Genomic DNA, 12,196 nt, shown 5'->3' with positions numbered 1-12,196 from the left:
CAGCAGGTGTTGTGTACTGAAATTGCAGCTCTGGTTTACTATTGCTGTGTTGTTGTATGTAGCAAAATTGATACTGTGGTAAAATCCGGTTCTCATGGGTTGCTGATAGAGTAGATGCCTGCCCTGATGCCTCTGCACCAACCAAACCAGTGGGAAAGTGGAGAGTGCCACTGGATAACAGCACTGTGTTCTGGAGAGTGCTGCTCCCTTGGACACTCCCTGTCTCTCCTGCTCTGCAGCAGCAAAGTCATGTCACTAAAACTAAAACATGTCACCTCGCTGAGGTGTATCCCTGTCATTTTGACTGAAACCAGTAGGGAAGGGAATGACCACGCTGCTGAGCTGAGCGAGAGCCTCCAGCAGGACAGCAGTAATGGCACACTCAGGAGCTGCCTGGGGCCCACAGCTCCCTGGGATCCATAGAGAGGACAGAATGCCTGCAGTGTCCTCTGGCACCCCTCAGGAGTGGATCCTGGGTGGAAGCATGGCAGGACGGCAATGCTGGGAACTTGGCAGTGCTTCTGCACCTGCTGTGTTTAACCTGTGGATAAACTGACCTCAGCCTTCAGTGTTGCTCCCAAGGATTGTGCTCACAGTTACCTGTTAAAATAGATGACTTCTTTGAGACTTTTTGTAAAGAATGGTTAAAATTTTGTTTTCCATATTCCAGCAGGTTTCTAGATACAAGTAGATTGCAGGTATATTTTAAAAACGCTCACCTACTTTCTACTTTTTCATGTGCAGAAATAAAGCTTTACAGATTCATCTCAGCAATGAAACTGCATTTTATTGTAACCATGGCCCCTGTATAAATGTGAAATCTTGTGGACTTATTTGGCTTCCTGCCACTGCTGAAGATACTAATGTTTTCTTTCTTAGTCATTCTTTTTCTGTTTTCTGTTGCCTTACTGAAGCCCTCCACATGTGTGGATTGCAAGGGGAAGTGTGAGATAAACTAAGTGCAGCTGCATGACATTTACCCTGCCCTGGCCCAATTACAAATAGCAAAGACTTATTTTGTTTCAGTGACTATTTCTGTCTAAGGAGAGTGGAAAGTACACTGTACCCTTCCTAAGGGGAACCCAGTTAACTCAAAACACAATTAATGTGGTGGCGTAATAGAGACATTTACATGACAGTATCTGAAGTTCAGCCTTTATAATGGGTAGTGTGTGGCTTCTGATGAGACCTACAACAAGGTGTGGCATCTGCTTTAATTTTTTCTGTCTTGTTCTCTGAGAAATTTAGTTCCATGTTGTGCTGAGACATATCCCTACTACTCTCCTCGTGCTGTTCTGCCGGGGCAGTGTCCCATTCATGTCCTGAACATTTCTTTAGTGAAGACTGGCAAATAGACTTGTTCAGTTGTTGGTCTGTCTTATTTGTGTCCTTTGTGCATCTTTCCTCCTTCCCTAATTGCAATTTGGTTGAAAAAAAAATTGTGAACTACGTGTCCCAGAGGTAAGACAAATGCTTAAATATGCTCCACAACTAAATCTCAAATGCCAAATTTTTTTTTCTTTTTAGGAATAGGGCACAGGGATGATAGCAATGGCATTTTCATTGCTGGGAATGTCTTAAATTTGGAAAAGCAGAAGGATATCTTCTCACCCTGTTTTTTTTTTCCCTGAGGCAGGAAAACTGTACTTCGTATGTTAAATGTCCTTAATGCAGTTGTTTGTAGTTCTATGGTACCATAAAACAAACTACCTTAGCACTAAGATGTTTTGAACTTTGCTGAATGTCTACCTGAATGGTAGACAAAAATGCAAAAATATCTCTGCAAAGTTAACCTTTCTTTTCTGAGACCCTAAGTTCATGTTTACAAAAAAAAAAGTTTCAGTCTTCTTCATTTGGACAGCCCAGTAGGAAAGTTGAAAGAATCATTTGACCTAACAAGACTGGCCTGATTTACTCCTGAATACATATAATGGATATAATTATCTGACAGCTCCATTACCACTTTTTTTTTCCTCTGCACAACCACATGCAATCCTACAGCTGTCCCATGTTAGTACATTCTGTTTGATCATTCTTCATCTTTTCTGCATAGGCTAGTCATTAGATCTGTGTGGAACCAGGAAAGAAAAAGCTAATATTTAACTTTCCATCATTATTTGAAGTGACAATCCAAACTATGAAGTGTAGGCTTTGATACATCCTGAAGGTTAAGGCTTGTCATTCATGTTCAAAGTAACAAACAGCTGCTGTGGTTTAAGACATTGCATTAGCAATATTAAGCTTATATTGGACTATTAGCTGGAGCTGAAAGGGTTGATGTGATAAACTATTGCAGTTTTCTGTGCTAAATCCCTTCTCAGCCCAAAATTCTGCAAGTGAAGGACATTCTTCCCAGTTCCTGTTTGCCTTTCCTAAATCTAGGTCTAATTTGGGAGTAAAAATTTTGCCTTAGTGAGTGCAAAGGTGAAAGTTGTCAAGTCTGGCCGTCAGTTGTGATCGTGGTATCTATTTTTAGCAGGAAAAACCCATTGCTCTGAGTCTCTGTTTCCAAATTTTAGGAGGCTGAAGGCTTCTAAAAGGTTTGCTAACTCAGAGAATACAGTCATATTTATAAACCCCCTCTGTTTTAATATTCCAGATCATTTAACAAATACTAATGGAGGTTACTTAATATTCCTGTCAGTTCACTGAACATGGGCAAGAGATACAAGGAAGCTCAAGGTCAAACAGCAGAACCAAGGGAGGGACTTCAGTGTATTGACTCTTCTGCTTTACCTTCCAGAATGTTCCTGTAATCTTAAAGCATGAGGGACTTTGAGGGGAAATCACTTGCTTGGGTTTTGGCGATTTTTCCTTGTCTTCAGACTATCTAGCTGATGATAAATGTGCGTTAGCAAAGCTCATTATAGTGTCAAAATGGAGCCATTATGTAAGACGGGACCGTTCCCAACATGTTCCACTGGTGGCCAGAAGAGCTCTTAGGAATTTTTGGTGCAATTGTGTGAAAGTTGTGCATAACTAATATGTAAAACAAGTTTAAAAAATAAATGCATTAGTAGCAAGTACTCATTGTATCAAACAGTGAATTAACAGGTATTTCTTTTAGATCACTGTAGGGTTTTTTAATGAAGATAAGTTTATTTTCTGGGAAAGGATGGGCTACATGCTGTGCCAATACTTCTTTGATGTTTTGTCCCTGGCCCTGCTTTGCGGAGTAATGTTTTGGAATACTGCACATGTTCATCAACTGGACTGCTATGAGTCTGTATTTTAAGTAAGGGATTCATTTCTAATTTTACTACAGGAGGTAAATCAAATATATTTTGAGTCATGTAAACCACCTTTTAGCAGGGCAGCAGAGCCAGAGTTTTCACTTTTTTTAAACAAATGTTTTTGTTGCAAGGCAAAAGGAAAGCATAAAATATGGAATTTAAGTAAAGAGCATCTGTGAAAAGAATAGGAAAATGTGTTAGGGGAAAAAAAGCATAGCTAGAAAGAAGGCCAGTGTTATTTATTTACTGCTTTTGTTCTTTTAAATACTAAGTTTTTCCAGAGAGATTTAAAAGTAACAGATGTGAAGAGGTATTTATCTTTATGATAAGTTTACAAACTTCGTTTTTAAAAACGGGTCTTTTTTTTGTACAGTGTCATGATAAAAGTCGTCAGTGGCTTGCTTTATTGACCCATTTGCAGACACCCTTGTTCCTCCAAAAGCAGTGAAGACGGGTATTAATAGACCAATAAAACATGCCCTGTCATGTTCAGCAAGCATGAATACATCTGCTGAAAGCTTATGTGAACCATGTGTGAAATGTTTTACAGGGTCTTGCTGCTGGTAGAGTGATTCATAGTTGCATTGGATTTTATTTATGTAAAATAGAAGTTCTTGAATTACCTAATTTAAAACTTTGAATATGCAATGTAAAATTATTTCTGTGTGTTACTGTGGATTATTTGCCCATTGAGAACTGAACTAATGTTTGATATAAGTGATTCAGACATTTGGATCATTTTGTGCAACAGCAGATGGTTAAGAAAGAGCTGCCATGGTATGCAAATAAATGAAGGGCTCCCTTACAAACTATAGCTGAAGTTTAAAGTCTCCGACTTCTGCTCCTTCTTGGTTTTGCAAATGGGTTTGTGCACTTTTAAGACATGTTTTTCATTCATATTTCCTTAATACGTTTTTGGCTGAACCTCATATAAGAATCTTCGTCGGCGTGATAAACTGAGTTACTGTAAGTGTTGCTTTTGTACTGGGGATCCTTGATATGCTCACTAAGAGCTGCCCTTCCTGATGGTTATGATTGCATATTTTGTCCTGCAATTTCATTTTCTAGAAGTTTTTTGTTTCCTGAGATGATTGTTTTAAACAGGGTTTAAATTATGGAAGTAGTTTAATAAAAAAAAAATCTCAAATAGACAATTTCTAACAAAACAGTAACTGACCTTGCCAACAGTAAAATGGGAGCACCCTCAGCTGTTCTTCATTTCCCATTGGAAATGATGATCAACAGAGCTGGATTTGGATATTTTCCCTGTACTCTCTTGCTGACATTATGTAAACTGTAACTGAAGTTGGCTGTTTTCTTCCAGTGATGGTGAGGGGTTCAGCTCTCTTCATCCCACCACCTCTTGCCACCCTGACAGCATCAGGGGTGCTTGCGATCTGTACCCATTTCTTGGTGACAGAACTTGTGAATGAGGTCATTCTGCAGGCATTAGTTAATCGAATGTATGAGCACTATCAACTACAACTAAAATTAATTTGACTTCAGAGAGGTTTTTATATGAGAGTCTTAGGAGTCTTTTGGGCCAGGTGATGTCCGCTTTTATACACACTGCTGACAAAACAAAGCTTACAAAGCAGTGAAAATTTCTCTAGAAAGAAAGAGCTGTCAAGATGTCAGATTTTACAGCCTTTGCAATGTAGAACCGGTTAGGGTTTTCCCTTGATGTTTTTTAAATAGTGTTTAGATCTTGTCCTACATACCCTTGTAAGAATGTGGTGTGGTTGGTGGACACTTTATGTACAACATGAGAGTTAAGCTTGGAAAAAAATGGCATTGTTGGAAAATTTTGCTGAAGAAAGGATGTGTCTGCCTCTGTCTTAAGCAGCAGAAGCTTTAAGGGGTATGTGGTCATAAGAAGTTTTGTGATTAAAATCAGCTATATTCTGGCAAGCAAGATCATATGCTAAAGCACATCCATATGGACATAACTGGCTTGTTTTGTAGCTCAGAGACTTACAATAGTTATGTTTTTAAGATTTCAGTCTTCAAATTTGTGTTCAATTCTTGTGTGTTTTTTGAAGTTATATGCTCATTTTGGGTGCTTGAAGCTTTTGCATAATGTTCATGTAGTGGACAGTAACTTTTTCTGCCATGATTTCCAATCCTGTTAATGAAATTCATACTTGTTTAGGAATATAATTTTGTAAGAAATCATAGAATTAATTTTCTTGTATACATTGAGTTGCAGTGACTGTTTAAGCTTCTTCAATTCCTTCAGTTGATACTGGATAATGTCTGCATTGCTCTTGCTGCTCAAAGGCTTCAAAAAGCAAACATTTTCAACTTAGGGAATCTTCTGAAAGATTTCTTTAACTTCAAAATTGTTTCAGGATACCTTTCTAGAGTATTTTTTTCTTATTTGGATGTAAAACCAATGATTATAAAAATCACTGCCAATTTTCAATATCATCCAGTGAATTTCAGTAAATACTGTTTTTTCACTGAGCAGATTGGTTGTTAAGGAAAAGATTGTGTTTCGTCTTCCAACAGCTCCTGATTTTAAATTTAAAATAAATTGACCTATATCTAAATGGAAAAAAAAGGGACTTGATATATGGGAAACTACTTGAATTAAATGCTCATTTTGACATTTTGCCAGTCAGGGGAATTTGCACATGCTCTGGGCTGAGTTAAGATATTAAAACAAAAATACAGAAACAGAGGAAAGTTTAGGCTCGACTTTGTAAGTTGTTATATGCATAATAGCAAACATGTGGTTTCTCTGTTCTTCACTTTCCTTGTATAACTTAATAGTATGTCTGAAAGCAAAGGTATTTTGATACAGCTCTGTGTTACTTGGCATTGCAGAATTCTCCTACTTTTTCCATTAGTCTCAAATTATCTTCTCCCTTGTAACACAGCACTTCTGGGTGATATCCATAAGGGAGGAAAATTAGAGCTGAACGGATGGATTCTATTTCATTTGTTACTGATTTCATGACAGATAATACCTTGCTAGAAAACTATAGGGTCACACAGAATTACTTCTTGCTCATTTCTAAGTAATTTAATTGACATCACTTTGAGGGAAGAGGTTTGTTGTACAAGAGGGGTTTTTATATTACTCTTTTAAAGAATATCTTTTGGCTTAGTGTATGTTACAGATGTAGCTGAACTGAGAAATTACAAAATTTTTAACATTTTTGTGCTTTAAATTTTTTTTCTGTAGCTTCTCATTACTGATTTTATTTTTTTCTAAGCAAAACAGCTGTGATCTTTTCTGGTTTGGGTTTTTTTCCCCCTCCTTAGAGAGTACCTGAGGGTGTGACAGTATGTAAGACAGATTAAAGTAATGTCTAGCTTTGAAGACATGAGTGAATTAGTGGCATATTAACACCTTATGAGTCAAAGGAATGGCAGCTGAATTTGGATTTTGGGAGAAAGTATTTGATTTGTGTTAATTAAAACACTGTGGAAAGTAATCCAAATAAATACTTTAGATACAAAAGATTTTGAGACGTGTTGAGCATCTCTGACCTTACAGTCAAGGTGATAAAGTTCAGTAGATTCATCACTGAAATGCCTCTACCAGTCCCTGAGAAAGTTAATTAATCCCTGATACCCCTGACACTTCTAAATTGCAACTTTATTTATTTTTTAATACTTTCTGTCATTCCTCACCCTTAATATGGGAGCAGAAGAGGTACAAGTCCTCCCTCACAAACCTTCATTTTTTTCAGTGCAGTCTATAAGAATTTTTAACACCTGTTGTAATTAGTTTTTTTCTTGACTACAAAGGAGAAATTGTAGGAACTTCTCAAGTTTGTTTGGGATTGTTGGTTCTTGGTAATTGGGAAGGGGCTGAACTTCAGGTGTACTCCAGGGTGGTCTGCTTTTTGAGTTTGTTTTGTTGTTTTGGAGTTTTGGTTGTGGGGGTTTTTCTCTCCCCAGTCCCTCATGAGGGCAATAGTTGGCTGTTAAAGTTCAGTGTGATGATACAGTCATTAAAAAAGATTTATATTGAATCTGTTGACAGCTCCACATATTTTGTATTTTTTGAGAAGAAAATTTTGTTTGAAGCTGCCAGTATATTTATTCTGATACTTTCGTGTATTCATCCCCAAAAGAATTTATTTGGCACCATGGCACCCAGAGTTCTGTTTGTTACTTACCACACATTACTCACCTGTGCCACACTGTTAACTTCTGTGAGCTGACACATGTTCAGTTTTGGTGTTTTCATGTTAGTCTTTGTTTCATTTTCAGGAGAACTGCCTTACAGATGACATCGGCATATCTAGGTGGAAGGAGCAGGTTTTCCTGTCACACAGTGCTTTGCTGGCAAAGAGCTGCCAGGCTGCAATGGAACTAGCAAAGCACAGCGTTGAGATCCAGGACATGGCATTCCAGTATGGCAAGCATATGTCTATGAGCCATAAGGTACACCTTTTCCTTTTGTTCTGGGAGCTTAAATATAGAAAGGCTTGTAAGATGTGTTGCTCGTGAGCTCTGTCATATACTGCATGACTTACGCTGTGGGCTTTGGCCAGCAGGTGAGTGTTGGGAAATTTGTCTGCTGTATGGAGTGAGGATGTTTGCAGAAACTGTTGGTATGAACAGTGCTTGTGAACTACCAAAATTGCACTCCTGGCAACGGAGCTCATTACATTCAAGGCTCTGTTAACTTCCTCTAGCACATCTTTCTGCAGCAGCTTAAAACTTTACCTTCTCTGCTCCTGCATTATTCCGAAACCCACTGTCCCATTCACAGGAGTTGCAGGAGGAAACATGTCATAGGATATGTTAAATTGGAAGGGACCCACAAGGATCATCAAGTCCAACTCCTGGCCCTGCCCAGGACCATCCCCAAGAGCCACACCATATGCCCAAGAGCATTGTCCAAATGCTTCTTAAACTCTCTCAAGCTGGTGCTGTGACCACTTCCCTGGGGAGCCTGTTCCAGTGCCCAACTACCCTCTGGGTGAAAAACCTTTTTCTAATACCCAAACTAAACCTCTCCTGGCACAACTTGGGGCCATTCCCTCGGGTCCTGTCACTGGTCACCACAGAAGAGATCAGTGCTTGCCTCTCCTGTTCCCCTCACAAGGAAGTTGTAGACTGCAATGAAGTCTCCCCTCAGTCTCTTCCAGGCTGAACAGACCAAGTGCCCTCAGCTGCTCCTCGTACGGCTTCCCCTCAAGGCCCTTCACCTTTGGACACTCTCCAATAGCTTAATGTCTTTCTTACATTGTGGCACCCCAGACTGCCCCCAGCACTGGAGGTGAGGCCGCCCAGTGCAGAGCAGAGCAGGACAATCCCCTCCCTTGCCTGGCTGGCGATGCTGTGCCTGATGCCCCCAGGACATTGTTGGCCCTCCTGGCTGCCAGGGCACTGCTGACTCATGTTCAACTTGCCATTGACCAGGAGCCCCAGGTCCCTTTCCACAGCACTGCTTTCCAGCCTCTCATTCCCCAGTCTGTACGTAATGTGTTGGGTCTTGGCTGCCACCGTGCAGAGATTTGTACTGTAATGTTCAGCTGTCTGCAGCAGCATGGGCTGAGCCATATCCCTTCTGAATAACCCACTGTGGAGGGAACTTCCATAGAGGGCAGCTGGAAGATAAGGAGGGTGGGCAGGAGCAGCTGGCGCCTCTACAGCAGTAGGATTTCCTGGACAAGGTCTCTGACCTCCCCTAGAAGACTTTCAGTCTGCAGCTAGAGTTAGTCCAGAGGAAAACACAGATCTGCTTCTGCTGTATTGCACCACTTGTGAGGTTAGATGTAGCTTGAGACAGGCAGACAGACGTCCCATCTGCTTCAGCTGAGTTGATTTATGCTGTTTCTAGTTCCTGCAGGAGAAGGAAGTGGTTTTATAAAGCACAGTTTTACTGCCACAGAAATGCCACTATATGCTATTACTAGGTACAATTCTACTAGTAAATTACTTCAAGTGCAGTTATCTCCTTAATATTTTGTGTATGCTTTAATATTAATATATTCACCATTGACACATAGTTGTGTATTGAGGATTGCATAATTTTCATAGAAAGCTCCTAGCTATATAGCATTTGCTCTGTCAGAAGGAAGGTCATACTGTGTCCACTTCCTCAGGTACTGAAAAGTAGAATGTAGTACCCTGCACAGATGAAAACCTGATCTTCTTCCCACCAAAGACTGGATCATTCTCTCCTTTATATTTTTTTCTGTTTCTTGCCACTCTGCAGTCTCCTACCTAGCTGTGTCCCATGGCTTGCCCAGCTCTGCAAGGTGTCCTTTATCTGTGTCTTTGCAGACTCTCTACATGCTTCTCTTTACCACATCTTTCCGCCACTGCTTTGCTTTCAACATCTTTCTATCCCTCCCCCAAACTTGAAAAAGTGCAACCAGAGTACAAGTGTCAGAGTAGGAAGTGATAAGTAGGTGTAGAATCAGGATGTGGACCTCAGTTTGAGGGGTGGGTGGATACATATAGACTCTTCCTGGGAACTGAATGGGTGTGTTCTTCTTTTTCAGCTACATTCAGACCTGCAGCCATTTGTTAAAGAAAGTTCTACTGACACCATGGCCTTCAGTTTGAATTCTGCTCCTGCAATCCTTCATCAGGAATTCCTTGGAAGGGAGGCATGGCTTAAGCAGATTAGAGAGGTAAATTAAAGCACCGTTTAGAATTTCCTGGTTTTGCCATTTGTTTATCTCTTCCTATCTATACTTTCAATCTGCAAAGAAACTTAGAAATTAACAAAAGGTTTACCTATGCTCTCCAGTGCTTAATATCTCTTTCATCCACGCTTTCAACAAGGGGAAATTTAGGGACCTGACAGTCAAGCTCTCTCAGACTTTTGTATGTCAGTGTAACAGGCAGATTCATTTGTGTGGAGCATATGTGTGTTCCTCTGCGCTGCTTGTGCAGTCCCACGTCTTAGCGTAAAGCTACTTTCGCTGGCAGTGTAAAGCAGAGAACTTCAGCCATCACAGTGGTTGAGAGGTAGGCACACATTTCCTTTGCCAACATGTTGCTGGGAGTAGTAATTTTCAATGGAAGGGGAAAGATCTGTGGGACTTGGCTTTCTGACCACCACAAAATAGATCTAGCTCTCTGATATTACTCTTCATTCTCTTATTTAGCTGGTTTTTTCCTCTAATTTTTACATGAGGAAGGCAATAAGAATAAAATAACTGTGTGGTAACTGTCTTGTACCACAGCAGGATTCAGGTCCATGAATAGCTTCCTGGGTATTGCTGAAGCACAAATAGATAACTGTAAAAGACAGCAAGAGGCGAAAGGGGGAGGGAGAAGCACCAAAATGGCCAAAATTAAGCATTCTGTTGAGTTCCTGCATCAGTTGGACATGTTTTGTCTGTCTAAACAACAGTGATGACTGCCATTTGGAAATTCATGCCTGTTGTTACACAGTTTGTTAGAAAGGCTGCTGCCTTCAATAAGAAGCTGGCTCTGTGCAAGCATATTCATTCAAGATGTGCTTGCCGATGGTTCCTTTTCTTGCTGGTTTGAAAGCAGGAATCAGGTACAGGATGTGGAGTCTAAACCTCTGCTTAGTTCTGCGTTCTAACCTGCCTTCACATACTGCAAACAAGAGGCGTGGTCTCTTCAGCTGTGAAATTTTGGGAGGTGTATGCAGAATCTACAGTATTGGAGTGGTATGGAATGGGGGGGAAATCTTAAAATAAAGTAAAGCTATTGTCACTTTGAAATTAGGGACTGGTAGCTGAGTAGTTCATAGTTCCTAATCACTGGTAGTGCCTGATGAGGAATTTTGGAATTCAACAGTAACAAAAGAAGGCTTATATGCAAGTCAAATGTAAATGGATTTGGATTATTGCAACTGGAGAATAATGGCATTTCCACAGCACAGTGTATAAAAGCTCTGAAACCATTTCCCATCTGCAGAATCTAGAGGAGGTTGCAGGACTCCAGGAGTGCCGTCTGTCTACTTACTAAATTTTCATACCAAAAATGGGCATTATAGAAACAATGAAGCAGTTCTCGGTGAAGGGGGTGGGGGTGCCAAGTGACATGTACTATGCAAAAGTATTTGCTATCTACTAGTACTGTTGTACTTCATACATTTATTTTTATGCATACACATATATACTTTATACATGGTATTTACTGTGCTACCATTACTACCAACTACAATGTGGAACACCTAGTCCAGGAGCCTTTCTTGACTTGTGTTGGTTTAGAAAGGAAGATTATCTTTGATTAACTACAAGCTCTTTGAGATATCATCCACAGTCACATTCACTATGTATTCAGTGTAGGCCAAGCACTCAAACCAGAAACTTTCTCACGTTGGCAGTGCCCATAAGGGTACACTCATAAGCCACCCTCTCATGCAATGTAATTTCATAGAGTCGCAGAATGCCAGGTTGGAAGAGACCTTCAAGATCACTGAGTCCAACCCATGTCCTAACACCACCTCAACTAAACCATGGCACTGAGTGCCACATCTGATCTTTTTTTAAACACATCCAGGGATGGTGACTCCACCACCTCCCCAGGCAGACAATTCCGGTACTTTATCACTCTTTCAGTAAAAAACTTTTTCCTAACATCCAGCCTAAATTTCCCTTGGCACAGCTTAAGACTGTGTCCTCTTGTTCTGTCAGTTGCTGCCTGGAAAAGGAGACCAACCCCCACCTGACCACAGCCACCGATAAAGACCATGGCAAAGAAGGCGTTAAACACCTCCACCTTATCCCCATCTGCAGTCACTGAATTCCCTCCCACATCTAGTAGAGAACCAAGGTTGTTCTTGCCCTTCCTTTTGCTGTTAATATATTTGTAAAAACGTTTTTTATTATCCTTCACAAAAGTTGCCAAATTAAGTTCTGACTGAGCTTCAACCTCTCCAATTTTTTTTCTACATGCCTTAAAAACCCCCTTAAATATTTCCTGAGATACCTGACCCTCCTTCCAAAGATGATACATCCTCTTTTTATTCCTTAGTTCCTTCAAAAGCTCCTTGCCCATCCAGGCTG

The 12,196-nt window shown here is 40.3% G+C and overlaps 1 protein-coding gene across 1 annotated transcript in view; it reads left to right on the top strand.

Annotated features, from left to right (window-relative positions):
* The window catches only part of PDSS2 (prenyl (decaprenyl) diphosphate synthase, subunit 2), a 117,375-nt gene that overhangs the window by 90,895 nt on the left and 14,284 nt on the right, over positions 1-12,196 (top strand). The window contains exons 5-6 of the mRNA XM_017739664.1: positions 7,461-7,634; positions 9,707-9,838. Coding sequence (XP_017595153.1) covers positions 7,461-7,634; positions 9,707-9,838 — 306 coding nt within the window. The remainder of the gene's footprint in view (positions 1-7,460; positions 7,635-9,706; positions 9,839-12,196) is intronic.

This window comes from Corvus brachyrhynchos, unplaced genomic scaffold, assembly GCF_000691975.1.
Source record: "Corvus brachyrhynchos isolate BGI_N302 unplaced genomic scaffold, ASM69197v1 scaffold14, whole genome shotgun sequence".
Lineage (NCBI taxonomy): Eukaryota > Metazoa > Chordata > Aves > Passeriformes > Corvidae > Corvus > Corvus brachyrhynchos.
This window is presented reverse-complemented; position numbering and strand designations above follow the sequence as displayed.